This window comes from Vulpes vulpes, chromosome 3 (genome assembly GCF_048418805.1).
Source record: "Vulpes vulpes isolate BD-2025 chromosome 3, VulVul3, whole genome shotgun sequence".
NCBI lineage: Eukaryota > Metazoa > Chordata > Mammalia > Carnivora > Canidae > Vulpes > Vulpes vulpes.
Genome location: NC_132782.1, coordinates 113,145,768 through 113,172,789, shown reverse-complemented (window position 1 = coordinate 113,172,789; position 27,022 = coordinate 113,145,768). Strand labels below are relative to the sequence as shown.

Genomic DNA, 27,022 nt, shown 5'->3' with positions numbered 1-27,022 from the left:
TCCTAAGGTAGAAATTAAAGACATTATTATTATTATTGGTTATGTTGTTATCATCATACCCCGGGGCCCCTAAGAAAGCTGCAGTTATCGTTGAGGCGGGTGCTTCGTGTCTGATTCCCACCACCCCAACTTCCCGGACTTCAGCATCCACAGGGCAGGGCCGGGACTGCGGACCTGCGGGGTCCCAGCCGCTGGCGCACCGCGCTAGCGTTTGTTGAGCGAATGCCTGAACGCAGCGGGCCGGCCGGGCGGGGCGGGGCGTCCAGGAGCCGGGCGCCGGGCGGGCCGAGAGAGGGCGCCGCCCCGGAAGGCGGGGGCGGAGGCGGGGCGGCCGCTGTCCCTCCTGGCCCGAGCGCGGCGGGTTCAGACGGCCGGGGCCGCCGGACGCGCACCATGGTTCTGGGCCCGCTGCGTCCGCTACCGCGGCTCCTGGTGCTGGGGCTCGGGCTGGCCCTGCTGGGCGCGGCGGCCGGGGAGCGAGTGCCAGGTACGCGGGCCCGGGCCGGGCGGGAGGCCGCGGGGCCGGGGAGCCGGAGAACGGGACTGAACTGGGGCGAACTGGGCGGACATGCGGATCCGGGCTTGGGCGGTCTTCAGACACCGCCTCCCCGGCCAGGAGAGGCTCATCCCGCTCCGGACTTCATCCGCAGCCCTGGCCTCAGTTTCCCCCCTGTTCAGAGATGGGTGGGGGCGGCTTCTGTCCTAAGTCCACACTCGGAAGTAGCGGGAGAAAGTTTGAGGGCGGCATGTCTCGTTGGGTGAGAGAGCACGCCCCCAGCCTGTTCAGTGCCTGGTCTGTGTAGCCCCAGGGGTCGAAGAGCACGGGGGTCTGTACCCCCTATACCATGTGGGGTGCCCCCTTCCATCCGGTGACTTCAGTGCCCAGCTATGCGGGGGGAGGGACCGGGGTCGGGCCCGGTGCCCAGGAGTGAGTCACCCGCCGGCTGCGGGGGGTGTGTGTGTGGGGGGGGGGGGACCTGACCGCCCCCCCACAGCGTCTCACGCTGGGCCCCCCTCTCCCCTGCGCTGCCGAGTCCCTGTCGGGCCGTGCGGTCACCTGTGAGGAATGCGCGGGGAGAGCGCCGGTGACTCACGTTATTCGAGCCGGCCGACCCTGACCTCAGCCCCCAGAATAGCCGTGCCCCGCCCCAGCTCTGACCCGCGGCCCCCTCCCCAGGCACCACCCCCTGCTCTCGCGGCAGCTCCTGGAGCGCGGACCTCGACAAGTGCATGGACTGCGCGTCGTGCCCGGCGCGACCGCACAGCGACTTCTGCCTGGGCTGTGAGTGGGGGCGGGGCGGGGGTAGGCGGGCCGCAGATGGGAGCGGAGGGTGGACGGGGAGCAGTGGGCTTCAGATCTGGGGGGTTAATCGGGAAGGGGGGTGGGAGGCGGGGTGGGGTGGGGAGTGAATCCGGGCGGGAGCCGCGGCGGGGAAAGGCTTGGGGCTCAAGGGGGGGGCGGGGCCGGTACCGAGAGGGGCGAGGTCTAACTCGGAGCCCCGCCCTCAGGCGCTGCGGCCCCTCCAGCCTCCTTCCCTCTGCTGTGGCCCATCTTGGGGGGTGCTCTGAGCTTCGCCCTCGTGCTGGGACTGCTTTCTGGCTTCTTGGTCTGGAGACGGTGCCGCAGGAGAGAGAAGTTTACCAGTAAGTGTGCCAGCCCACCCCACCCCCCATCATTCCTCAACATCGCCCCTGCTCTTGACCACCCCTCTTCTTATCTTGCAGCCCCCATCGAGGAGACCGGCGGTGAGGGCTGTCCTGGCGTCGCACTGATCCAGTGACAGTGAGAGCCCTTGCCAGCACCAGGCCCCACCCACTCATTCATTGATTCATTCATTCTGGAGCCAGCCTCCTCACCCCAGTAACAGAGCCAGACTCTTCCAACCACAGGGGTGTGGAGATGGAGGACTGGTGAATCACCTCTTTGAGGCCTCGGCCCAGGCTTCAGAGAAGACTTCCAAGGTGTCTGACTGCCCTATCTCTGGCTCTAGGACAGGAAAGGAGACCACCTGGCTCACCAGACAGCTGACACTAAGGAACTGCAGCATTTGCACAAAGGGTCCCTCCCTCTGCCCCCATGGCCTCAGGGCCAGGCTGACCTGAGGGCCAGACAACACCAGGCCCACCCACTCAGATGTGCTGAAATTCCACCCTGGGGTCTCTGTCTGGGTTGTTAGGGACCTGTTGCTAACACTAGGGGGCTGGCCCTCTAGGGGGGCTGACCCTAAGACACTGTCCCCCCCAACCCCCAGAGGGGGGAAATATTTATTTTGGGGAGAGAGTTTGGAGGGGAGGGAGAATTTATTAATAAAAGAATCTTTAACTTTAAATGGTTCGGAGTGTGGCATGATCCCCAGCCCGACTTCCCAGAGCTGGAGGGAGGAGTGAGTCAGCCGCGGGGGCGGGGGTGAGGCTCTGACTCACACATTCTCAATGCCTGAGCCCAGCCTGCCAGGACCTAGCCAGGCCCTGACCGTTTTTTCCAGGGAAGATTTTGAGAAACCCCAACCATCCAGCACTCCAGCCTTCCCACCTTCCTTCCCAAAGGCCCCAGGGTTCCAGACTGAAGCCTTTATTTGCTCAGCAATCTTTATTCAGTTTCTAGGGAGGGAAGTGCCCCCCTTCTCATGCTCCTGTCCCTTCTGCCCCTCCCACCCCAGGGCTCTGTGGGATTCAGTGTCCTCCTCTGTTGAGGGTAGGTCCTGGGGCCCAGAGGCCTGGTCTGGAGAATACACGGAACAGTTGATCCCTTAGTGGGAATGCTGGTCTTCTCTGTTGTGGGGAGGGAGGGTGGGCAGTATTTCTGCCCACCAGCACTCAGAACTCCATCATCTCCCCAGTTTGGGTTGCAGGGTAGTGAGGGGTAGGGGAGTCCCCTAGCCTCAGCAGCCGGAGGGCCTCAGGGATCAGATTCCCAGGGTAGCGCCAGAGAAGCAGCTCAGAGCAAGGGCTCCTGTTAAAGGAAATAACAGCATGGGGCTGAGGCTGGCCTGGAAGAGCCACCTCCCACCAGGTCCAGGTCCCTAAGAGCTCTTGGGCTGCCAGCACCTTCCAAGGAGCCAAGAGGGGAAACAACAGAGGTTGGCTAGAAGCTAAAAATAGCAGGATGAGGCAGGGCCTAGACACTGGCTCCAAAGATCGGGTGTGAACCTCCAGAAGGCCCAGCCGGTGGTCAGTGGATGGTGCCTACCTGAGTGGGGGCAGAGATGGGGGGAATGCCAGGGGGGGGCTGCAGTAAGGGTGGTCATTGTGCAGGCTGAGTCGAGAGAAGTGGGTGGCCATGTTCTCTTCAGAAAGAAACTGTTTGCGCAAGGGCTCCCTGGGGAGAGACAGGAAGGAAGACAGGCAGGCTGGGATATTCACATGGGTGACAGTCTGATGGGGACCTAAGGTGACAGAGGTCTTGTTGGGAGTCCCTCCCTGCCCCCAAACTCACTGCTCCTCCTCCAGGCGCCGCTTGGTGCTCATGGGCACAGCTCCTCGGAGAGGGGAGCTGGGAAGAAAAGAAATCCAGGTGCACCCCACCCTCTTGGCCCCATCCCCAGGATCTGCTCTCCAGTGCCTGCAGTTCTAAGCCGAGAAGCCCCCAGGCCATTCGTCTCAGTTGACACCTAGTCACCTCCCTCTCCCAGGCCTGCCAGCAGCCTGCCTTGGAACTCTCAGCCCAGTCTCGGCTTATGCCCAAGCCTTGCCGATTTGCCCCACCGCCTGTCATCTTGCAGACCAGCCCTGAGCCCCCGGCCAAAGCTCCTGGGTCCCTGAGCCAGACCCACCCGGTGCCCCTACACACACCTCACGTCCTGGGCTCGGGGCGTCCCCGACGCGGCCCGTGGGTCGCGCTGGGCCCGGCCTGGGGGGCCTCGTTCCAGGGGTTGCTGCAGAATCATTTGGGTTCGGGGTCCTGCGAACAGAGGGTGGGGTCCGGGGGACAGGGCGGAGCCTCAGAGGGCGTGGTCCAGCGCGCGGGGCGTGGGTTTTGGCGCGTGCAACGGCGAGCTTCCGCGCAGGCGCGGAAGACGAGCGACGCGCTGCTGGAAAGCGGGTCGGCTCAGGTCGGGTTGTTGGGGGGGCGGGGAGGGGAATCTGGCGTAGCGGGGCTGCGGTGGGGCGCCACTTAGTGTTGGGAATTTTCGCGGCGGTCACCTGGGCTCCTGAGGCTCTGGGGAGTACTCGGCGGTTGCCTTCGCGCCGGACAGGCTGGCGGTGTTGGGGCCGTGCGGCGCCGAGAAGGGGATCCTCTCGCGGGCACGTTCGGACTCGTGAAGCTGCGTCGCGCTGAGCACTCTGGGATTTGTAGTTCTCGAGATGGAGCGCGCTGTGCCACACGCGGTACCTCTGGGTCAGGTGAGGCGGGCGTGGTGCGCGGCGCCTTCTGGGGTTTGTAGTCCATGCCCGGCTCGGAAGGGGCAGGCAGGGAGTTGTGCCCTGAGCCCTGTTTTGCGCGGGACTCGGACTCTGACCCGGGAGCGGGAGGGTAACCCAGTAGGATCTTAGGGACCTAATATGAAAGTGGGAGGGTAGGGATTAGAAGTCAGTATATTTCTCTGTTCTGGGGAAACGGAGCCATGTGTTAAGCGCTTTGTATGAGACAGTTGTCTGCGAAGCTTTAGGTGCAGTAGCTCGGACACTTGTGACCAAGTCCCCTGGGAGCTCCATATGACCTTGAGGAACCTTGGGGGCCAGCCTGGGCGCTTGCCAGGGTCCTCGTAGAAGTCTTGCCTCACCTGCCCACTTCCTCACCCTGTTCTTGGACCAACCCCTGGGCTATACGCGCAGGCACCCACTTGGTGGGGCGCCTTAAAGGCCGGCTGCGAGATCTGGGCTGTGGGAGAGCCGAGCAGGCAGGAGGGAGTCGGAATCTCGAGTCCTAGATGTCCCAGGTGGCCCTCATCCAGTCTCTCCCCACAGATGGAAGTGTTTCAGGCTCTGCAGCGGCTCCACATGACCATTTTTTCCCAGAGTGTCTCCCCCTGCGGGAAGTTCCTGGCAGCTGGCAACAATTACGGGCAGATAGCCATCTTCAGGTACCCTCACCCCTGCTTCACCACCCAGTAGTAGTTCTAGCACTTGTACTCTCTGGCACTGGCGCCCTCGGCTTCTGACTCTCAGGCTCCCCTCCCCTATTCCTTCAGCTTGTCTGCTGCTCTGAGTTCTGAGGCCAAAGAAGAAAGTAAGAAGCCAGTGGTGACATTCCAAGGTGGGTGCTGCCATTGTGTCTGGCTTAGAGAACCCCCAGGTAGGGGAGGGCAGCAGGACAGGGTCACTCAGGGTCTTCATTTCCATCTAGCCCATGATGGGCCGGTCTACAGCATGGTCTCCACGGATCGACATCTGCTCAGTGCTGGGGATGGGGAAGTGAAGGCCTGGCTTTGGGCAGAGATCCTCAAGAAGGTAAGGAGTGTGGAATTGGGGGATGGGCTGGGGTGCCTGGTCCCAGAGAGCCTCTGACCTCATGTAGCATTTCCCTCCACCAAGGGTTGTAAGGAGCTGTGGCGGCGTCAGCCCCCATACAGGTGAGCGAGGGCCATGTGGGTAATGGGTAGAAGGTACTTGGGGGTGAAGGGACTGCCTCACCAGAGCTCACCTCGCTTTCTCTCTCCCAGGACCAGCCTAGAAGTGCCTGAGATCAATGCTTTGCTTCTCATCCCCAAGGTCTGAGCCCTTTGTACCGGGGCTCTGCCCTGCCCAAACTTAAAGCCTTTTCCCTCTCCCTGTCCTGATTTGATGCTGACTTGCGATTCCACCCTTCCCTCTTCTGCAGGAGAATTCTCTCATCCTGGCAGGGGGAGACTGTCAGTTGCATACGATGGACCTTGAGACCGGGACCTTCACAGTGAGAAGGCCATGGAGCTGGGGTGGTCAGGGCTGGATGGTCGTAGGGGCATTCTTCCTGGATCTCCTCCTGACACTGGGCTTCCTCTTGCAGCGGGCCCTCCGGGGCCACACAGACTATGTCCACTGCCTGGCGCTGCGGGAGCGGAGTCCCGAGGTGCTGTCAGGTGGAGAGGATGGAGCTGTGCGACTTTGGGGTAGGTTAGCGTAGTGTCCTGTTGGAGGGAAACATGGCAAGGGAGACTGGGGCGAGCAGGATGCTTCTCATGGTTCTTCCCGCACAGACCTCCGCACAGCCAAGGAAGTCCAGACCATCGAGGTATATAAGCATGAGGTAAGGGCACGTACCAGGCCCCGTCCTCCCTTTCACCGCCCTGGACATCCTCTGTGTCTTCATCTCCTTCTCTCTTCTCCTCCTCATCCCTAGGAGTGCTCAAGGCCACACAATGGGCGTTGGATCGGCTGTTTGGCAACTGACTCAGACTGGATGGTAAGCGGGGCAAAGTGCAGAATGGGTGACCACTCCGGGCCCTGCCAACTGAGGGCCTATGCTCACAGTGGTTGGGGCCCCCCACCTTTCTGCCCAGGTCTGCGGAGGAGGCCCAGCGCTCACCCTCTGGCACCTCCGATCCTCCACACCCACAACTATTTTCCCCATACGGGTGCCACAGAAACATGTCACCTTCTACCAGGACCTGGTGAGGCCCTCTGTCTTGCTTCTGCCACCTTTGCCCAGTACCCCTCTCCAGTCCTGACTCCCGACTCCCTCCCTGCCCTCCAGATTCTGTCAGCTGGCCAGGGCCGCTGTGTCAACCAGTGGCAGCTGAGTGGGGAGCTCAAGGCACAGGTGCCTGGCTCCTCCCCAGGGCTGCTTAGCCTCAGTCTCAACCAGCAGCCAGCAGCACCCGAGTGCAAGGTGGGTCCTGCAAGGGGCTGTGGGGGTCCATGGGGGTGGGTAGGGCACGTGTGTGTGGACATGCCAACCACTGCCCTCCTGCTTCCAGGTCTTGACAGCCGCAGGTAACAGCTGCCGAGTAGATGTCTTCACCAATCTCGGCTACCGCGCCTTCTCCCTGTCCTTCTGACCTCTGGCAACACCCTTTCCATCCATCCCAGGGATTTAGATTGCTTTTTTTTTTTTTTCTGATTTAATAAAATAAGTAAATTTTTAGGCTATTGTTCCATGCATGTTCTTCTCAAGAATGGAGGCTGAGTTGGTGTCATGATTTTTATATATTACTTTGTTTGATCTTGATACATAAATACCCACCCTCATCCCTGCCCTGCAGCGCACCAGGCCCTTAGAAAATATAGACCGATAGAGATTCAAAACTCAGCTCTGCCTCACCTGCCCCGCCACCCACCTGGGGCCCTTGGCCCCCAAAGCTGGTCCCTGCTCCCAACGAGCCTTTGCCCAGCTTCCCGGGGTGGGGAGGGCACCAGCCCCCTCTGGAAGACGCTCAGGGCCATTAGAGGAAAGGAAGCTAGAAGGCACCGGCGGCCCCCATGGCCCGGCCTTCAGGTCCTTCGGAAGAGGTTGCTTAGGAAGCCGCCGGCGGGCCCAGGACCCAGGAGCAGCGAGAAGCGCGTGGCGGCGCGGCGCGGGGCGGCTCCCGCCGCACTTAGCTCCTTCTGTCGTTGGGAGCGCAGCTGCTGGCCTATCACCACTTGCATGTCGTCCTGCGGGCGGGGTCGGGGGCCGGACGGCTCAGTCGGGCCGCGTGGCCGCGTGGCCGCGTGGCCGCGTGTCGGCCGCCCCTCCCAGGCGCCGGCCTCGCCCCCGCCAGGCCCCGCCCCTCACCTGCCAGGCCTCCAGCTCTTGCGTCAGCGCCACCTTCTGGCGGATAGTGCGAAGCAGCTCCCGGGAGAGCGAGTCCCGCTCCAGAGAGACGCGGCCGAGCTCCAGGGACAGTTCCAGCGCCCTGCGGGCAAGAGGGGCAGAGAGTGGGCCCGGGGGTGGCGGGAGCTGCCGGACCCGGACGGGAGCGGTGCGGCTAACACCGAAAACAGGGTCGGAGAGCCGCTGGTGGGTGCGGAGCGGGGGGGGGACGGTGGAGAGGCTCACTTGTTCACAGCTTCGTCCCGGTCCGAGAGGGCGCCGCTGAGGGCCTCGTCGGGGTCGCCATGCGTCCGCAGCTCCTTCTGCCTTTGCAGCTCCTCCCGCAGAGACCGTAGCTCTGCCCGCTGCAGCGCGACCTGTGGGCAGGGAAAGGTGAGGAGGGGCAGCCAGGCCCTCCGCCAGCCCCACAGACCCTCCCCGCAGCCTGTGCTGGAGAGCAAGCTGAGCGCCCCCCCCCCCCCCCCCCTGCTGGCGCAGGGTGAGGTGGGGCAGGGTCGGTTGGGTGGTGTAAGTCTGCAGAAAGGATGCTGGGGAAAGCACTAGGAGGTGGGACCAAGGAGGGGAATGCGGTCCAGGAAGTCTTCCTGGAAAAGGTGGCGTACGGCCAGCTCTTGAAGCATGACTACAGGTTTGTTGGGATGAAGATAGATCCAGGTAGAGGGGCGCAGGCTCAGAGGTGTAGATGGGCAAGAGAAACTGGCGTTGGGACGGGCTCCGCGTCCAGCGCTATGCTCCCACTCCCACACCTCATCCTGCAGCCGGGCCACTTCAGCCTCCTTCTCCTCTAGTATCTCCCCTGGCCTCAGGGATGCTCGCTTCTTGGGAGGCTCCAGGCTCTCCTCTTGGGGCGAAGGCTGGTGGCTGAACGCCTCTTGGATCTCGGGGGACGGAGTGTTCTGTTGACCAAAGGGATGGGTCAGCGAGGTGTCGGACCTCCTGCGCGAAGGGGGCGCGGCGGAGTCTGCAGGGCACGGGGGCCGGGGGCCGCCAGCTCACCGGGGCAGCTCCGCGGGCCTCAGCCTTCGGGTCCTGGCCGCTGTCGAGGCTGTGAGCCAGCTCCGACTGCAGTGAGGCTGCCGACACGTCGGCGTCCCGAAGGCGCGACTCCTCCTCCAGCTCCGAGACGCGCCTCTGCAGTCCCCGCAGCGCTCTCAACGCCTCCCCCGCCTCGCAGCGCGCGCGCTCCAGCTGCGGAGGGACAGACAGGCGGACAGGAGCATGCGCAGTCCGCCCCGTGCGCCCGGCGGCCTCATCCCACCTCGACCTGCTGGGGGCGCCGGCGCGCCACCGAGAGCCGGGCAGCCCGCGCGCCGTTGCGCCCCAGCGGCTGGCACCTCTCCGGACCGCCGGCGGCCTTGGGCGCGCAGTTGCCCCCGGGGCGGATACCAATTTCCTCATCTATAAAGCAGGGTGCGGACAGGTGCCCTCGCTTTAAATTTTCCCATCACCCTCCCTCCAGCCCCGCCCCATCAGGTCACCTGGCGGAGTCCCTCCCCTTCCCCCAACCGGTTGGTCCAACTCGTTAATGGGTCATCCAGCGCCCTACTCGTGTCTCACCCTCACCGCGGCGCTTTACCATTCCCATCCCATCACACAGACAAGGAAACTGAGGCTGGGCGTCCCACAATAGTAAGAAGGGGTGTGGGGATAAGAGCCCATATTATTTGACCACAAAGACCTGGAACATCGGGCCATGGTGCCTCTTGTCATTTCCTTTTGCTCATCTCCACTGCCCCAGACCTAGTCCAAGTCCTGGTCATCTCTGGCCCCAGCCTCCGCCCTGGCCTCCCAAGTGCTAGGCTCTGATGCCCTCTAAAAGCATACCACCCCTGCTCAATACCCTTCTGAGGCTCCCACTTGCCCTTTGGCTAATGCCCAGGCTCTCCTGGCCCAGCTTCTGGGGCTCCCAGTGATCCAGCTTGGCCTCATCTCCCAGGAAGCCCTGAGGCAGTGGTCAATGCCCTGGTCAGATGCACCCACCCCACCCAGCCCCACTGGTCACCTCCAGGCTATGCTCTCGCTTCTCACGCCTCAGCAGCAGCAGCTCTTCGTGGGTTGCCTGTAGCCTGCCCTGGCCCTTCTCCACCTCCTCACGCAGGTCTCGGATCTGGGCCTCCAGGTCCTGCCGGCGGCTCTGCAGCATCTCGTTCTGGGGAAAGACCTCAGGGCTGGAGGGGAAGTGCTGGGCCAGCCCCAGACGGCCCCCAGCCCCAGCTGGGACTCACCTCCCCTTGCAGACTATCCAGCCGCGTCCTCAGCTCTGCTCCTGCCAGGACCTGAGCCTGGCACTGCCCCCGAAGGCCATCCAGTTCCCTCTGAAGCTCCTGCTCAGTCTGGGAGGCCTGTAGAGGGGAAGGCGGGGGAGGCCTCTCTGGTCCAAGCCTTACCACCAAGCCCAGTGCACCCACCCCCACACAGGGACACAGCCATCTGCCCTGGTCCTGCCTGGGGACGTGGGGTCAGCGTGCTCCCACCTGGGCCAGCTGCTGGCTGAGCCGGAGGTTCTGTTCGCTGAGTTCAGTGAGGGCCCGTGCCCGCTCACGCCCGCTGTCCTGCTGCTCTGAGCGCTGCTCCCCGAGCTGGGCCCGCAGGGCCTCCACGTCCCCCTCCAGCTCCACTGCTCTGGCCTCCCACTCGGCTCCCCGGGCTGCCAGGCCCTGGCGGAGCTCATGGTTCTCCTGCTGCAGCCGCTGTGGGGCAGGGACACAGAGTCAGGGACAGGGAGGTGAGGCAGTAAGCACGCGGACCCAGAGGGCATCCGAGCAGGCCGAGACACAGACACACAGACACGCCAAGTGGGGAAGCCAGCGGGAGGAGCAGGCAGGGAGCCTAAGGCAGAGTCTTGGGGAGGAGGGTTTCCAGGTCAGGAGGAGCTGACCGGGACCGGAGAGGAGCGGGGCTCCCCGATGCCCACTCACCTCTGGCTGCTGCCTGGGCTTCTGGAGCCGAGATCGCAGGCGCCGTTTTTGGCGTCTCAGTCTGGCAGAATGGAAGCCCCGGCCCATGGCCTCGCACACCGATGCTCCAGGGGCTCTGGAGGTTCAGCCTCTGCTCAGCCCCTCACCCCCAGCGCCTCTTGGCCAGCTCCCTCTAATTAACCCTGGCCAGCCCCGCCTGGGCTCTGTGCCTCTACGTGCCCTCCCCAAAACCTGTCCAACCAGCAGGGGGACGCTCTTGGCACGCCCAGGTCCCCAGCTTGGGGAGGCAGCAAGTGGGGGGGCAGCTTCGGCCCACCCCCCCCATAAACTCTCAATAAACTCGATACGGTACTGACCGTATCGCTGCTGCAATTATTAGCAGGCGCTCCTGCCGGGCCTGTTGCTACTGTTTTCCTGGTATCATTTCATTTAATCAACCACAGTTAGAATCGTTAATGTGCTTATTTTATATATGAAGAGCCTGAGGCTCAGAGAGGTTGAAGGCCCTGCCCAAGGACACACAGTAAATTAGTGAGGCAGGGATTCCAATCCAGGTGGCCAAACTCTTTTTTTTTTCTTTTTTTTTTTTTTTAAATTTTTTTTTTTTTATTTATTTATGATAGTCACAGAGAGAGAGAGAGGCAGAGACACAGGCAGAGGGAGAAGCAGGCTCCATGCACCGGGAGCCCGATGTGGGACTCGATCCCGGGTCTCCAGGATCGCGCCCTGGGCCAAAGACAGGCGCCAAACCGCTGCGCCACCCAGGGATCCCCCAAACTCTTAAGCAAATATCGGGGAGCGGGATCCCTGGGTGGCGCAGCGGTTTAGCGCCTGCCTTTGGCCCAGGGCGCGATCCTGGAGAACCAGGATCGAATCCCACGTCGGGCTCCCGGTGCGTGGAGCCTGCTTCTCCCTCTGCCTGTGTCTCTGCCTCTCTCTCTCTCTCTCTGTGACTATCATAAAAAAAAAAAAAATTAAAAAAAAATATCGGGGAGCAACACAGCTCTAGGATTGGACTCCCCAGGGTCAGGATCCAATTGTCCTGGACGGTGCCCCGCTCTGCTGCTGCTTTGTGGTTAGACAACTCCCTTAATGTCTCCAGGTTCCAGCCATGTGGCGACTCGCCCAGTGTTTCCTGAGCTCCTCCTGTTGTGGGGTCTGGCTATCTGCAGTCAGTGAGACCGCCAAGCTCCCTGCCTCCAGCAGCTGAGTCTAGAGAGTCACAGGCAAACGGACAGGAGTAGGTTGGGGTCCTTTAAAGAGAAGCAATGTTCGAATTCACACCTAAAGCACAGGAAAGAAGAGGACTACACCGAGGAATGGCAAGTGCAAAGGTCCTGAGAACACACGCAGGTTACTCAAGGCCCTGCAAAGAGGTCTTGTGGGAGGACAGTGGCGCAGCAGCCGAGGCCGCACTTGGGGACTGTCAGGCCTTGATGAAGAGTCTCAGTGTCATTGTAAATGTGATGGGGAGCTGCCGGGAGATTTTAGGCAACGACCGAAGTGATCATATTTGCAATTTTTGGAGATCCCTCTGGCTGCCTTAGAATGGAGCACGGAGAATGGGCTCCAGGGGGCAGAGTGTGGAAGGGAGGGACAATTGTGGAGGTGGCTGCGGGGCTGGGTCAATGTTGGCTGCGGCTAGCTTGGTAGCTGGAAAGACCATGAGAAGCGGGAGGATTAAGAATCCAGTTTAGGGGCAGCCCGGGTGGCTCAGGGGTTTAGTGCTGCCTTCAGCTCAGGGCATGATCCTGGAGACCCGGGATCAAGTCGCACGTCGGGCTCCCTGTGTAGAGTCTGCTTCTCCCTGTGTCTCTGCCTCCCACCCCGTGTCTCTCATGAATAAATAAATTAAAAAAAAAAAAAAAAAGAATCTAGTTTAGAGGCAAGATCCACAGCGCTTGCACACGGGGGAGAAGCGAGGTCATGAGCTGCTCGGGCTCTGGTCCTGAGGTAGGAAGCCGGGATGAGGACCACACGTGATGGGGGCAGAGAATCAGGATTGCAGCTTATGTTGAGATGCCCATTAGGTGGCCTGGGGAGGGGGGTGTGGGGCATAAGCTCCCCAGGCCCATCTCGGGGCAGTGGTTGGGGCTACCTGGATGCTGGAATCGGTGGTGCCTGGGGTGTTTAGGGGGCCAGATGTGACCCCCCAGAATAACTGTGGCTGAGGACAGCCTGGGCAGAGGGGGGATTTCTTCCTACATCACAGGATTAGGTGAGAGTCGGTGGAGGTAATGCATGGAAAGGGCTTCACCCAGAGCCAGGCAGGGCAGGTGTTCAGTAACTGCTGGCTGGGGTTCTGCCATCCTGCTGAGGAGCCAGACCCAGGATTCACAGAAGGCCGGTGGCTTGCCCAGGGTCACACAGCCAGGCAGAGTCTGAACCCACATCTGGACTTGACCTCAGAGCCCATGTCCTACACCATGGAGAATACTCCCGGGAAGACAGCCCAGTCCTGAATCCGGTTGCAGGCATCCCCTGCCTGGCCGTCCTCCCCCTGCCCACCGGCCTGGAGCCTCCTCCCTGTCCACAGCCCCCGCCCGGCCCTGCCCCTGCAGCCAGCTCACTTCCTCACGCTCAGCGTGCTGGGTGCTCAGTGTCTCCAGCTGCCGCTGTAGCTCCTCATTGCGCTCCAGAAGCATCTTGCCAAGCTCCGCGGCCAACAGCACATCCTTCTCCTTCTGCTGCAGCTGTAGGGCCAGGTCCTCAGGCTCCTCTGGCCCTGGGCCCCCTCCCAGGAAGGAGTCCCTCCTTTCCAGCACAAAGGGGAAGAAGCCCTCATTGCCACTGGGGGAGGCACCTCCTGAGAGCAGCCCCGACAGGAAGCTTGGTCCTTGGGGGGAGCTCATGGCACCTGCAGCGTCTGTGGGCACAGGTGGGTCAGTGGGGACAGGTAGCTACAGCACACTCTACTCTGCAGCCAGGGGGACCTGCCCCCTGCTGGTCAAGACCTGGCCCTCTCCGTCCTGCAGCCAGGGCTTCCCTGGGCCACAAAGGGTTAATGATCTGTATCTTGGCCACCCAGCTCCGTTAATGTCCCCGGGGTAAACTGAGGCAAGGAGCACAAGGAAACTTTGTGCCTTTGGCAGACATCCTCTGCCCCCAGGTAACTGCCCGGGTGCCCCAGGACCTCAGGTCACCGTGCTGAGAGTGTCCCCCCACTTCCCACGCCTCAGCTGTTCTGGCTCCCAGCTCCTCAGCAGCAGGGAAACTCTTCCTAGAAACCAAGTTCTCAGAGACTCAGGACTCAGATGAGCGCAGCCCCTTCCCCTCCCAAGAATACCGGCCTTGGGAACGCAGGTGCGCAGACCTGGTCCTCCCATTCTGGAGTGTTGGCCCCAGTTTTCCGGGGCCCAGGTGGCAGGCCCAGGGCAGGGCCAGGTAACAGGTTGTGCCAGCAGAGTGCTGCCCGGCCACTCCGGGTTTCTGTTTACTTCCCAGCCAGCCCCAGGGACGGCAGCCTGGTGGCACTCTCTGGGGGCTGCTCAGGGCCCAGCGGTCCAGGGTCTCAGAGGGAGACCACACAGCAGACTTCCAGGGCAGGGCCCCCCTCCAGCCCTCTGGAAGCCCCCCACTCCCTACACACATGCACACACCTGTCCCTCCTCCTCTCACCTCTCCAGGTGTCCGAGCCCAGCCCTACCCGCGGGACCCGTGGTCCGGGTAGTCCCAGCCCAGCGGGGACCCCGAGTCTCCCCCTGACACGGCCCCTGTGGACCCCACCCGCTCCGGAGTCCCGGGGGCGACCCCTGTCCCCCGCCTCCGGCACCGAGCTGCCAGTGGGCACCCCGACCCAGGCATCTGGGCCCCCAGCTACTCGACCCCCCAGTCCCCAGCCCCCAGCCCCCCGCGCCTGAAGCGCAGCGACCACCGCCTTCCCGCCGCCGCCCCCGCTGGCGGGGCCCAGGAGTCAGGCCAGGCCTCCCCGTGCCCCGGCGCCCGCGCCCCGACCCTGCCAGCCCGGGGCGCCCCCCAGGCTCTCACCCGCCGCCGCCGCGCTCTCTCCAAGGTCCCCGCAGTCCCCGATCCCCTCTTCCGGAGGCGGTGCCAGGTGCCGGGCCAGCGCAGGTGAGGGGGCGGTGCCGCGGGCGGGACTGGGGCGCCCCCTGGCGGCCCGAATGGCCGGGCTGCGGCCTGCGGCCTCCCGCGGGCTCCCCCGCACCCACCCACCTGCTGCCGTCGGAAGCCACGCCCCGTGGACTGAGCGCCTGTAGGGTGCGGACCCCGCGCCTGGCACAGACTTCGCCCCCTCCCCCCCAACTGCCCTGCGGAATCGGACAGCATGAGAACGACAGGGACGAATAGAACATATTAAGCACCCTGCTAAGGAAGCTCTTTTATGGACACAACTACTTTACTTTTACAACATCCTAATGAAGCAGGAACTATGATCCCCATTTTACAGGTGCGGAAGCCGAGGCTAGGGGGTGCCCTAACTTGCTGGGGCTCACTGGCAGAACTTGAATGGGAACCACAGCAGTGTGACTTTGGGGTGCACCCTCTTATGCAGATTCCCTCGCTGAGGCCTTGGCCTGTATGGTTCCGAACTGGACTCGAGGCTGGACTCCATGCTCCTGTCCAAGGACAGAGGACTGGGCTGGAGACCAGGAGGATTCAGGGCCGGCAGCCGGGACATGTGGGGGGCTGCCCCGGCCATGGCCTTGTGGCTGTTGGGGAGTCTCTAGACTCCCAGGGCTCCCTGGGGGTAGTACGGGGGCGGGGGGGGGGGGCCTCCTGGCCTGGTGGGCGGGGGCACACGGAAGGCTGGAACAGTGGTGTGCTGGTTTTTAATAGCAGGCTTTCAGGGGAAAAAGAAAGCCCCGATTGTTGACTTGGCAATATCGAGGTATAGGACTCCCTGCATGGCTGACTTCAAGCTACGGACATGACCTTATGGAACATGAAGTTGGGCAGAGATGTGTACTATGGCTTTTGTCAGCCAGTACTGGCTGGCTCCCATACACCCCTGGCTGGCACCAGGACTCCTGGGTCTGGGGGGCCTGGGGGCCTTGCTGCCTGGTCCTAGAGAAATAAGAAAGATGGGAGTTGGAACTCCCGACCTGGGGAAAAACAGTACAAGGACTCATTGGATGCGTGGTTTAGGGGCTGGGACTTCTGGGTCCTGGGAGGGCTGGGACAAGGTTTCCTGCCAACATAGAGTAGGGGTGCCAGTTACCTTTGCAAAGAGGTCTGAGGGCTGCAGGGCCAAGGGAGGCCACCATGTTTTCCCACAGCACCTGCAACGACAGTCGGGTGGACTTTGGGGATGCCTCCATCTCCCCTTGGTGCCACCACCTGACCCCCTGAAATGTAAGGATCACCGTGAGTCCCACCCACACACATTCTTAGCACACATTCCCTGACCCCCCTTCTGCCAGGTAGGGGGCTGGACTCACCTGGTGATGAAGTGGTTAAGGCCTTACTCCCAGGTTCGAAAGCCACCCAGGAGCTGGGGTGGGGGTGGGGCATAGATCTATAAACCAGAAAGACCGATAAAGCAGTACACACAGCAAAGGAGCTTGGCTCGTGCGCACTGGCATCACCTGGCTTCGGGCTGAATCCCAGTCTGGTTGCACACCTGTGTTGGTTAGCTGATTAACCTCCGCAGCCCTCACTTTACCAGTCTGTAAAATGGGGGTGATAATAATTGTTAACTTATAGGGTTGTGGGGCTAAAGGAAGGGTCAAGTCCTGGTGGTGGCCCTCAGCAGGGCCAGAGCAGGCCCATGGAGGTGACTCACCATGCGTGCTCTGGTGTAGCTCCTCCTCACAGCCACCCTGTGAGGTCCGACGGTTCGCAGAGCAGACACCAGCTCATGGAGACCCAGAGATCTACCTGTGTCCACACCGGAGGCCCCAGCCCCGCTTGGCAGACCCAGTCACTCTTTGGTCGTTTGGATCAGCGCCCTGCCTCCTCTGGACCCAGCTGCCCAGACTGGACCTGAGGCCTGGCCTCCCTGCCCGCTCCCTACCCGCCTTCCCCCAGCCTCCCTGCTCATTCCAGGAAGGAAATGGATAAAAGGGCCAGAGTGGCCCCAGGGAGGCCCTAGGAGGGCTGGGACACGTCCAGTGAGGGCAGGGCAGATAACCCAGCCTTACAGGTCTCCAGGCCCGCGCTCAGGCATCCAGCTTCCTGCAGCCTCTGGGCCCATGCGCACCCTAACACCCTTCCCCCCAGCTGCTGGGCCACTGCCATGCCAAGCCTTGGCTCCAACGCCTCCAGCCTCGGGAGGCCCTCGCAGACCTCGCAGAGCTGGGGCAGCCAAGGCTGGCATCCAGGCCGGCAGAAGGACCCCGCCACGCAGGCAAGCCCGTGGGAATGGCCCAGGTCCAGACCCAGGCGCCTCCAGGCTTCTACACAGAGACAAGGTCCACCAACAATTAGTCGTATTGTTTGGAGTGTTTTAAACCTCTATATAAAATGTTTCACACTGGATGCATTGTTCCTCAGCTTACTTTTTCCACTTAACCTGATGTTTCCAAGTTTCTTCCCATCCAAAAAAAATCACAAAAAACGCACAAAAAAATTCAGCTTCATTCAAGTAGGTATTTGTTTCCTAAGGCTGCTGTGACAAGGTACTACAGACCGGGTGGCTGAAACAACAGCAATTTATTGTCTCAGCTCTGGAGGCCAAAAGTCCAAAATCAAAGTGGGGGCAGGGTTGGTTCCTTCTAGAGGCCCTGAGGATGAAATCTGTCCCATGCCTCTCCTAGTTTCTGGTGGCTGCCGGGGGTCCTTGGTGTTCCTTGGCCACAGATTGGAGCCCCGCTCCAATCTCTGCCTGCCTCCTCACATGGCCTGGCCTCCCCCTCCGGGTTGTCTCTGTGTCTCTGGGTCTCAGATCTCTCTCTACTTTCTTTTTTTTTTTTTTTAATTTTTTTAAATTTTTATTTATTTATGATAGTCACACACAGAGAAAGAGAGAGAGGCAGAGACATAGGCAGAGGGAGAAGCAGGCTCCATGCACCGGGAGCCCGACGTGGGATTCGATCCCGGATCTCCAGAATCGCACCCTGGGCCAAAGGCAGGCGCCAAACCGCTGCGCCACCCAGGGATCCCTTGAGATCTTTAACTTTCAACTGCAAAACCTCTATTTCCAAACAACGGCACATTCTCGGGGAGTGGAAATTAGGACTAGGACATCTGTTGTTTGGAAACACAATTCAACCCACTACAAGGAATAAATTCTTTTTTTTTTTTTTTTTTCAAGAGAACACAAACGTAAGTCCAAGAAGGAGGGACAGCAGGAGAGGGAGAGAAAATCCCAAACAGATTCCCTGCTGGGCAAGGAGCCCAACACAAGCTCAATCTCAGGACCCTAGGATCATGAATGACCTGAGCTGAAACCAAGAGTCAGACACTCAACCAGCTGAGCCACCCAGGCAGCCCAGGAGTAATTTTTATAGAATAAAATTCACCAAGTTTAGTGTCCTCATTTGATGAGTTAACAAATGTCTGTGATGGTATAACTCCTTCTACAATCATAGTAGGGAGCACTTTCTTCATCCCAGAGAGCCCCATGACCCTTTGCAGTCAACCTCTCTCCCATACCTAGCAACCGGCGACCACTGGTTGGCTTACTGTCCCTACCATTTTGTCTTTTCCAGAATGCTCTCTAAATGGAATCATGTATAGTACATGATCTTTTGCACCTGGCTTCCGTGACTTAGCAGAACTCTTAGTTTCTGAGATTCATCCATGTTGTATGTATTACTGAAATCAATAGTTTTGAAAAATTTCAAATCTAAAGAAAAATTGCGGGAATTATATAAAGAATACCTCCACGTAGGCTCACAATTGTGAACATTTTGCCACATATGCTTTATCTCTCTCTTACACGGCACATACCCGCACACATTTTGCTAAACCATTGGCTACTTCAACTGTCATCTCCTGAGGGCACAGATATTCTATGTAATCATGTACCATTATCACACGTGACAAACTGAACGGTGATAAAATACATACAATAATCTACCTAATATACAGCCCATTTAAAAAAAAAATTTTTTTTAAAGATTTTTATTTATTCATAGAAACACACAGAGAGAATGAGAGGCAGAGACAGGCAGAGGGAGAAGCAGGCTCCATGCAGGGAGCCTGATATGGGACTTGATCCTGGGTCTCCAGGATCATGCCCTGGGCTGCAGGCAGCGCTAAATCGCTGCGCCACCTGGGCTGCCCACAGCCCGTGTTCTAATGTTCTCAGTAATGCCCTTTTAATTTTTTTTTAATGCCCTTTTTAGATGATGTTTTCGTTGATCCAGGATGAAATCAAAGACCACATACTATATTTAGCTGTCATTTCTCTTCAGTCTTCTTTACTGTGAAATAGTCCATTGGGTGCCTGGGTGGCTCTATCAGTTAAGCGCCTGACTCTTGATTTCAGCTCAGGTCACAATCTCAGGATCATGAGATAGAGCTCCCGCCCCCCCCTCCCCAACTGCAATCAGACTCCACACTCAGTGGGGAGTCTGCTTCTCTCTCCTTCTGCCTGTCACTGTGCTTGCATTCTTGTTCTTTCTCCCCCTCTCTCTCTCTCTCAATAAATAGATAAACTTTTTAAAAAAGATTTTATTCATTTATTCATGAGAGACACAGAGAAAGAAGCAGAGACACAGGCAGAGGGAGAAGCAGGCTCCCTGTGGGGAACCCGATGTGGTACTCAATCCCAGGACCCTGGGATCATGACCTGAGCCAAAGGCAGACCCTCAATCACTGAGACACCCAGGTGTCCCATAAATACATAAACTTAAAAAAAAAAAAAAAAGTCCGCTTGTTGGGACGCCTGGCTTGCTCAGTTTATAGAGTGTGCAACTCTTGGTCTTATAGTCATGGGTTCGAGCCCCATATTGGGTGTAAAGCCTCCTTAAAAAACAAAAGTAAAAAGAGTCTACTTGACCTTTTTTTTTTTCTAAGCTTTTATTTATTTATTCATGAGAGACACACAGAGAGAGAGACAGAGACACAGGCAGAGGGAGAAGCAGGGTCCATGCAGGGAGTCCGATGTGGAACTCTATCCTGGGACTCCAGGATCAGGCCCTGGGCCAAAGGCAGGCGCTAAACCGCTGAGCCACCCAGGCATCCCTCTACTTACTTTTTTATGTGTCTTTCAGGATATTGATTTTTCTTCTTCTTTTCTTTTATTTTTTTTTAAGATTTTATTTATTTATTTGACAGAAAGAGAGCACAAGCAAGTGGAGTAGAAGGCAGAGGCAGAAGCAGAGGGAGAGCCTTATGTGGGGCTCAGTCTCAGGATGCTGGGATTACAACCTGAGCAGAAGGCAGATGTTTAACCGACTGAGCCACCCAAGCACCCCAAAATGATAGGATTGTTTTAAATAAGATATTTCCCCTAGGGGATCCCTGGGTGGCTCAGCGGTTTGGCGCCTGCCTTTGGCCCAGGGCGCGATCCTGGAGTCCCGGGATCGAATCCCACGTCGGGCTCCCGGTGCATGGAGCCTGCTTCTCCCTCTGCCTATGTCTCTGCCTCTCTCTCTCTCTGTCTATGATAAATAAATAAATAAATCTTAAAAAAAAAAAAAAGAAATTTCCCCAAAATAAAAATGCCCTTGGGGGTCCCTGGGTGGCTCAGCATTTTAGCACCTGCCTTCGGCCCAGGGCATGAATCCCACATCGGGCTCCCTAAGTGGAGCCTGCTTCTCTCTCTACCTGTCTCTCTCTCTCTCTCTCTCTCTCTGTCTGTCTCATGAATAAATAAATAAAATCTTTTTAAAAATGCCCTGATTTTTCTTTTTTTAAAGACTCCATGGGGCACCTGGCTGGCTCAGTCAATGGACTGTGTGACTCTTGATCTTGGGGTTGTGAGTCAAGTTGAGTCCCATGTTGGGTGTAGAGATTACTTAAGAATAAAAGCATCTTAAAATAAAAAAGACTCCAGGCAGCTGTTTTCCAGAATGTTTCTAAGATTTATCCCCAAAGATGCATTTGGATGTAGTTTGTTACTAACTGTATGGTTTTTTCATCCAATGTTTATGCCCTGATTTATTTCTCTACTCTTCTATCAGTGAAGGACTTAGTCTTTTGGCACTTTTTCAATGTTTAAACAACGTTCTAATGCACATCGTTGTACACAGACTTCCATGGAAACATGGATGGGAGTCTTATGCTCTTACCCAACCAGAAGTGGAATCAGTAGAGGGGAGGTGTTCCATTGTTCCCCTGCTGTGTAACAACCATCCCATAACTTAGAAGGCTTAAAACAATTATTTGATTTTCTGTTTCACAGGTTTTAGGGCGGCCAGGGTTCTGCTGGGATTTCTTTCTGCTGGGCTCCTATGCAACTGTATGTAAATAGTGGCTGGGGCCAGGATAATCAGAAGTCTTCTTGGCTCCCACATCTGGCACCTGGGCTGGATGGTTGGGTCACTGGATCAACTGGGGCCAGTCAGCATTTCCCTCACCACATGGCCCCTGCCTGTGGCCTGCATGGATGTGCTCACAGTATGGCTATCCCAGACTTCTACATGGTAGCCGCTTCCCCAGCATAAGGATCCAAGGGGCCTGGGAAGATGCTGCAATGCTTCTTAAGACTCGGCCTTGGAGGTTGAGAACCTCAACCTCAAGGAGCATCACTTCTGTGGCATTCTATTGATCAAGTCACTGGGGCCAATCCAGGCTGCAGGGGAGAGGGTTTGATTCCACCTCTCAATGGGAGGAGTAACAAAGAATTTGCAGCCGTCTTTTATCTACCACAGAGGTTATGCTCTTTAGCTTTATGAAATATGGCCAAACTGGTTTGCAAAGTGTAGGTATTAATTTACACTCTGTAATAAAGAATCTGACTCCATTCTTGATGTTTGGTGGTTGACAGCTTTAAAGCCACATGCCTCCCTCTTGCCTTGTGCTCCACATCTGGGCAAGCTGATAACAAGGCCCTGGTGCACGCTCTCTCTCTGGCACTAGAGGGAAATTTAAATCAGGGGACCCCTGGCCAGTGTGGAGGGGCCCTCAGCCCAGCCTCACCCCTTTACCATAATGAAACCCCTCCTTACTCTCTCAAGCCACTTCAGACCTGCTTGGGGTCTGGCCCTGCTCCCCATAGAAATCCTCATTATGTGAGTAATCAATCTTGTCATAGTCTCTTGGTGTGGGCGGCCTCATCAGTCTTCACATCTGAATCAAATTTTAAGTGAAGATTTGACCCCATAGTGGGGCAACCACAAAACACACTCCTGACAGCAGCACATGAATTGCACCTGGCTCACACCTGGCTAAAACTTGGCATTATCAGACTTTAAACCTTCTGCCAGTCTTATGGCAAACATGCTGTGAAATTATAGAGAAAAAAAAAACTATGTATATCTATATATCTATTACTGCCCCCTGGTTGTTGGCACAAAGCTCCTAAAACCCTTGTAAGTAGGGTATATAGGGGTGCCAGGGACACGTGGTTCTCCTTACAGTTGGTGTCAGGGAAATAGGATTTACTAGAATGGACTTCACTGACAGAAACATGGTTTGGGAAGAGAAAGGTGGAAAAGGTGGGTGATGAGGAGCCTCTGAGTCCTAGTGGGCATGTGGTCCCCCATGTGGTAGGGAGCAGCAGCTTTTCTGCATCCAGTGACTCAAGGTAAAAGTTACCAAAGGAATGTAGAGATCCATCCAGCTCCCTGAGAGCTGGTTCACTGGATGCATAAGGAAATGCAAACTAGTAAGAAAAAGACAAAATATTCAATCCCTTGGTTATTCGTAATGGTTAAATGCAATTAAAAGAGAAGGCTGGGACAACCCTTGGTGCTAGACAAGCTGGGACTTTGGTGAGTCTAAGCTTTGGTCCATTGCCTAAAAGCCACGCCCCCAGGGAGAAGTTACCCAGCGACAACAGAAAGTACCTCCGAGACCTCTGCTTGCCGTGGAAGGTAGTCGATATAGGGGAGGGCAGAACTGAGGAGCCACTGAAACCGGGGCCAGCGCGAAGGGGTTGTTTCGTTTCATAGATCACTATCATCGGCTGGCTGAGGAGCCCTTACTGACACAACTGTGAGAGTGATTCATGTGGGGGCCGTGCCTTTGGCTGTGGATGCTGCAGAGTGGAAGAGCACACTGGGGTGAGTCAGGACCTACAGCTCTTTATTAAACAATCACAGATGGCTGCACATGATCCAGACACGCGGGAGGGAAGAGCCAGCCTGGCAGGTGGGATAAAAGCCACTGTAAGGTTCATTTGCCCCAAGGAGGGCTGTCCGCTTACCCCTACAAATGCCAAGTGGAGCACCCCAGATGATGCAGCGGATGAGCTCTGTACATAAGCCCCTTGGGACCAGCCTTAGCAGGGACATTCACCCACTGAATATGCTTCTTACCCAGACACGGTAAATGTTGTGTTTAAGGGATGCCCTTCACTTGATGGGATGAGCACTGGGTGTCTTACTATATTTTGGCAAATTGAATTTAAATTTAAAAGATGTAAAAAAAAAATAAGGGATGACCTTTTGGATAGGGCAGTTTGGGAAATCTTATTACATTTGCTGTCTCTACTTCCTCTCATGGGTAAAAGTAAAAATGTGGAGCCCAGCTGGCTCAGTCAGTAGGGCATGAGACTGTTGATCTTGGGGTTGTGAGTTTAAGCCCCATATATAAGAGATCGCATGAAATTTAAAATTTTTTTAAAGATTTCATTTATTTATTCATGAGAAACACACAGAGAGAGGCAGAGACACAGGCAGAGGGAGGAGCAGGAAGCCCAATGCAGGACTTGATCCCCAAACCAGGATCACACCCTGAGCCAAAGGCAGACGCTCAACCACTGAGCCACCCAGGTGTCCCCATTGTCTGGCTACTTATGTTGGTTTTCCACATAGGTCTTTTTTTATCATTGAGGTGAAATACACATGCATGAGCCCTGCCATCTCGATCATTCTTCTGTGGTACTGATGCCATTCACATCTTGCTGCCGCCATCAGCCCCATCACCCCTGGATACCTCCTCAGCTTCCCACATGGAGACTGTCCCCATTAAATACCGACCCCCCGCTCTCGTCCCTTGGCCCCTGGTACCCACCATCTACTCCCTGTCCCTGTGGTTTTCATGACACTAAATACCTCATTAAAGTAGAATCTTATAGTATTTGTCTGCCATTAGGTCTTTTCAGGTATAGTTTCTGTTGGTTTATTTTTTCTCCCTTTGAGTGGGCCACATTTTCCTGTTTCCTTGTATGCCTTTTTTGGGTAAAGATTTGTTTCTTTTAGGTGGGGGAAGGGCAGAGGAAGAAGGAGTGTAGACTCCCTGCTGAGCATGGAGCCCAACGTTGGGCTGGGTCTCATGACCCTGAGAGGGTGACCTGAGCCAAGTCAAGAGTGGATGCTTAACCGAGCCACCCTGGCGCCCCTGCTTTTTGTTTGTTTGTTTAAGATTTCATTTATTTGAGACACAGAGAGAGAGAGAGAGAGAGAGAGCGAGGACAAGTGTGGGAGGAGGGGCAGAGGGAGAAGCAGATGCCCCACCAAGCAGGGAGCCCAACGTGGGGCTTGATCCCAAGACCCTGGGCTCAAGACCAGAGTGGAATCAGATTCTCAACCGACTGAGCCACCCAGGTGCCACCTCCACCCTTTTTATTTTTTATTTTTCTCTTCACCTTTTTTTTTCCTCCACCCTTTTTTTTTTTCATACCCACCACGGGGCTTGAAGTCATAACCCCAAGATCAAGACTCACCTGCTGGGGCGCCTAATCTCAGGGTTGTGAGATCAAACCTCACCTGGCACTCGGCACACAGTCTGCTTGAGATTCTCTCTCCCTTTCCCTCTGCCACTTCCCACTGCGTGCTCTAAAAACAAACAAATACAATCTTTAAAAAAAAAGTCACCTGCTCCACCTACTGAGCCAGCCAGCCGGCATTGTGATTGTTTGGTGGCACACTAGACATTTGAGTCTAATAATGCCATAGATCTGGACACCAGAGTCTCCCTCCCCCTTTGTTATTGTGCTTGTTGAGTGGTTTTGTTTTTTGCAGGTGTCGCGGGCAGTCTCTGTGCCTGGGAGCAGCCTGCGGGGTACGCTTGGGTCTTGTCTGAGCCCTTCCTTGGACAGGTGCAGTCGCTTTCTCACCAGCACCCCCCCCAAACACACACACATACACACACACACAATTGCTTTGTGTCAGTGTGGTTTTTGGGGGGCGGGGGCGGGGTGTTTTTTAGCTGACCTGTGTAAGTTGAAAGTGTGCAACGTGTGTATCTGACACATTAATACACAGCGACAGGGCTACCGCTGTGGCGCTAACAGACACCTGCAACACGCCACATCATGTTCATTTCTTTCAGGTGGTGAGAACACGTCAGATCTTTTCACCTGGCAGCTTTGCAGTTTGTAAGGCCGGACTGTTGACACCTGTGCCTGTACTGGACATTAGCTCCCCAGGATTTACTAATCCACTAGTTGCAAGTTCGTGCCCTTACACAGCATCTCCCAGCCCCACTCCCCCACCCCCCGCCCCTGGTTACGGCCATGCTACTCTAGTCTCTGTCTCTATTACATGCAGTTGTTTTGAATGTTCTAGTTTTTAATATCTGGCTCCTGAAAGCAGGAAAGTGAACAATGAAGGGGGAATAAAGTCCCTGGCCCTTGGAATCCACTGGAAGTCACCTCAGCGGGAGACAGGGGCCTGCCAGGGTTGGGGGAAGGCCCCAGCGGCTGCCCCCTCCTTGCACCTCTGTGCTGAGATTCCTGGTCCCTGGAGGACAGCCGCCTTCTCCCCCACCCGAGTTCCCACAAGCTTTTGGGGGGCTGTCTGCAGGTGGCGGCCAGAGGCTGCTACTGTGCTGAAAGCTGAAATTGGTGGCGGTTGGCCCTCCCTAGCCTCCCTGGAAGTTGTAAGCCGTCCAGGGGACTCTAGAGTTCCAAAAACAGTTTACTTTAGACAGATTCTATTTGTGCAGTATTTGTCCCAGTGAAGAGACAACTCCCAGGGCTTCTTTCTCTACCGTCTTCCCAGAATCTTCTCTGATCCAAGGCCTCTCGCAAGAGTGATTGGGGCAGAGGAGAGAAGCTCCCTGGACTCCTTGACATAGGAGCCCCATGCACTGTGGCACCAAAATCCCTCTGGTGAAACCCTGCCTTGGGCTACAAGTAATAGGATGTAAAAATGTAAGCGCTGGTTAAGGCCATAAAAGTTGGAATGTTTGGGCAGGCGTGATGTAAAGAGGTTCTGCTCCATCTCCTTTACTTAATGTTTTATGCAAATGGATATTAAGTCATACTAGGAAACACGCGCCCTACTTAGTATTGTAAAACCAAAACTCACGGATGAGGGGCTCCTGGATGGCTCAGTGGCTGAGCATCCGTCTTCAGCTCAGGTCATGATCCCGGGGTCCTGGAATCAAGTCCTGCGACAGGCTCCCTGCTCAGCAGAGTGCCTGCTTCTCCTCCCCCTCTGCTGCTCCCCCTGCTTGTGCTCTCTATCTGTCAAATAAATTAATAGATAAATATCTTAAAAAAAAAACCTAACCCTGTAGATGAAGTCCTAAATGGAGGCTAACAGGAATGTAAGGGTGGGTGGAATTAAGGTAAAAGTATAGGAATTGGTATGTTGGAACAGGTGTTATGTGCGATGTTTGAATTTCTTAAACCAGATTGTTTTTTAGGGATGGGCATAGTGTCTGACCGGGACGTTTCCTCTACCTACTACTGTAAAGTAGGAGGCATCAAGCCCGGAAGCCGTGGAGGAGAGGCTGGAGCGCAGCGAGGGACCAGCTCCCTGCGCTCCAGCCCCTGCAGGGTGTAGACCGGCACCAGTCTGCGCACGCCCCCCAGCAACGGTCACTAGGACTTTGGACTCAAGCATTTTCCATTCCAGGGGCATTTTCTACCTTGCTCCCGGACAGGCTACCCTGGGGAGGACTTCAAATGACCTTGGAGCTGTATGCAGGTGTTGTCTTGGTAATGTCAGAGAAACACTCTAATGGGGATGGCAGTGCCATGAGAAAGTGAAAATGGTTTCTATGGGACCATGCCGGGGCACCTGGGTGGCTCAGTGGTTGAGGTTCTGCATTGGGCTCAGGTGGTGATCCCGGGGTCCCGGGGTCCTGGGATCGAGTCCCGCATCCAGCTCCCCGCGGGGAGCCTGCTTCTCCCTCTGCCTGTGTCTCTGCCTCTCTCTGTGTGTCTCTCATAAATAAACAAAACCTTAAAAAAAATAAGGAGCTGCTGGATGCTGTCGTCCCTTGGACGGTGCCCGTAACCTGCTCTCCGCTGACTGACAAAGAGCCGCTGGCTCTGCGGATGGCTGCTCGGAAGTGAACGGACACATCCTGTTTGGAAGGCCGGCACTGCGCTCAGGGAAGGTACAAACAAGTCAGTTCGGTGGGCTGAACTGCGAGCTGTTTTTCCAGCTGTGAAGGAAGAACTGAACGGTGGTAAAGGCCCTTAGGTTTGGAAAAAAAAAAAAAAAAAGCCCTTAGGTTTGGTGTC

General features: G+C 57.0%; 4 protein-coding genes across 7 annotated transcripts; 2 read left to right on the top strand and 2 right to left on the bottom strand.

The window, feature by feature from the left end:
- Positions 1-337: 337 nt before the first annotated feature.
- Positions 338-2,330, top strand: TNFRSF12A (TNF receptor superfamily member 12A). The gene is made up of 4 exons (XM_025984883.2): positions 338-487; positions 1,178-1,282; positions 1,510-1,644; positions 1,726-2,330. Exons 1-4 carry the CDS (start codon positions 394-396, stop codon positions 1,779-1,781), a joined length of 390 nt encoding a protein of 129 aa, XP_025840668.1. The 5' UTR covers positions 338-393; the 3' UTR covers positions 1,782-2,330.
- Positions 2,331-2,571: 241 nt separating this feature from the next.
- Positions 2,572-4,275, bottom strand: HCFC1R1 (host cell factor C1 regulator 1). 2 transcript variants are annotated; one of them, XM_025984881.2, is made up of 5 exons: positions 4,144-4,275; positions 3,793-3,901; positions 3,437-3,493; positions 3,191-3,319; positions 2,572-2,953 (listed from the first exon to the last, which is right to left on the bottom strand). In XM_025984881.2, exons 2-5 carry the CDS (start codon positions 3,885-3,887, stop codon positions 2,818-2,820), a joined length of 417 nt encoding a protein of 138 aa, XP_025840666.1. In that variant the 5' UTR covers positions 3,888-3,901; positions 4,144-4,275; the 3' UTR covers positions 2,572-2,817. The 2 variants fall into 2 exon arrangements, with proteins under 2 accessions (XP_025840666.1, XP_025840667.1); XM_025984882.2 differs by lacking the exon at positions 3,437-3,493.
- Positions 4,206-7,003, top strand: THOC6 (THO complex subunit 6). Its single transcript, XM_025984880.2, has 13 exons — positions 4,206-4,344; positions 4,909-5,024; positions 5,133-5,197; positions 5,288-5,391; positions 5,476-5,513; positions 5,604-5,652; positions 5,762-5,833; positions 5,927-6,029; positions 6,117-6,166; positions 6,260-6,322; positions 6,420-6,530; positions 6,614-6,748; positions 6,837-7,003. The coding sequence occupies exons 1-13, from the start codon at positions 4,306-4,308 to the stop codon at positions 6,915-6,917; spliced, it is 1,026 nt and encodes a 341-aa protein (XP_025840665.1). The 5' UTR covers positions 4,206-4,305; the 3' UTR covers positions 6,918-7,003.
- Positions 7,004-7,046: 43 nt separating this feature from the next.
- On the bottom strand, positions 7,047-16,550 carry BICDL2 (BICD family like cargo adaptor 2). 3 transcript variants are annotated; one of them, XM_072753956.1, is made up of 13 exons: positions 16,334-16,550; positions 16,172-16,217; positions 15,990-16,066; positions 15,770-15,830; positions 13,161-13,456; positions 10,147-10,362; positions 9,898-10,014; positions 9,675-9,821; positions 8,669-8,860; positions 8,419-8,568; positions 7,898-8,028; positions 7,634-7,754; positions 7,047-7,512 (listed from the first exon to the last, which is right to left on the bottom strand). In XM_072753956.1, exons 4-13 carry the CDS (start codon positions 15,813-15,815, stop codon positions 7,351-7,353), a joined length of 1,578 nt encoding a protein of 525 aa, XP_072610057.1. In that variant the 5' UTR covers positions 15,816-15,830; positions 15,990-16,066; positions 16,172-16,217; positions 16,334-16,550; the 3' UTR covers positions 7,047-7,350. The 3 variants fall into 3 exon arrangements, with proteins under 3 accessions (XP_072610057.1, XP_072610058.1, XP_025840664.2); XM_072753957.1 differs by lacking the exons at positions 15,770-15,830; positions 15,990-16,066; positions 16,172-16,217; positions 16,334-16,550 and adding an exon at positions 14,578-14,853; XM_025984879.2 differs by lacking the exons at positions 13,161-13,456; positions 15,770-15,830; positions 15,990-16,066; positions 16,172-16,217; positions 16,334-16,550 and adding an exon at positions 10,591-10,800.
- Positions 16,551-27,022: the final 10,472 nt, after the last annotated feature.

Excerpts from the sequence above, each read along its gene's own strand:
- HCFC1R1 (XM_025984881.2), bottom strand. The coding sequence starts at position 3,887 with ATGATTCTGCAGCAACCCCTGGAACGAGGCCCCCCAGGCCGGGCCCAG. Across the intron at positions 3,494-3,792 it reads CCCCGAGCCCAGGACGTGAG|CTCCCCTCTCCGAGGAGCTG; the intron begins GTGTGTGTAGGG and ends TTTTCTTCCCAG. Across the intron at positions 3,320-3,436 it reads CGGCGCCTGGAGGAGGAGCA|GGAGCCCTTGCGCAAACAGT; the intron begins GTGAGTTTGGGG and ends GTCTCTCCCCAG.
- THOC6 (XM_025984880.2), top strand. The coding sequence starts at position 4,306 with ATGGAGCGCGCTGTGCCACACGCGGTACCTCTGGGTCAG. Across the intron at positions 5,025-5,132 it reads GGGCAGATAGCCATCTTCAG|CTTGTCTGCTGCTCTGAGTT; the intron begins GTACCCTCACCC and ends CTATTCCTTCAG. Across the intron at positions 5,653-5,761 it reads CTTTGCTTCTCATCCCCAAG|GAGAATTCTCTCATCCTGGC; the intron begins GTCTGAGCCCTT and ends CCTCTTCTGCAG.
- TNFRSF12A (XM_025984883.2), top strand. The coding sequence starts at position 394 with ATGGTTCTGGGCCCGCTGCGTCCGCTACCGCGGCTCCTGGTGCTGGGG. Across the intron at positions 1,283-1,509 it reads CAGCGACTTCTGCCTGGGCT|GCGCTGCGGCCCCTCCAGCC; the intron begins GTGAGTGGGGGC and ends CCCCGCCCTCAG. Across the intron at positions 1,645-1,725 it reads CAGGAGAGAGAAGTTTACCA|CCCCCATCGAGGAGACCGGC; the intron begins GTAAGTGTGCCA and ends CTTATCTTGCAG.
- BICDL2 (XM_072753956.1), bottom strand. The coding sequence starts at position 15,815 with ATGGTGGCCTCCCTTGGCCCTGCAGCCCTCAGACCTCTTTGCAAAG. Across the intron at positions 8,861-9,674 it reads AGCGAGAGCATAGCCTGGAG|CTGGAGCGCGCGCGCTGCGA; the intron begins GTGACCAGTGGG and ends GTCCCTCCGCAG. Across the intron at positions 8,569-8,668 it reads AGGCCCGCGGAGCTGCCCCG|AACACTCCGTCCCCCGAGAT; the intron begins GTGAGCTGGCGG and ends TTTGGTCAACAG.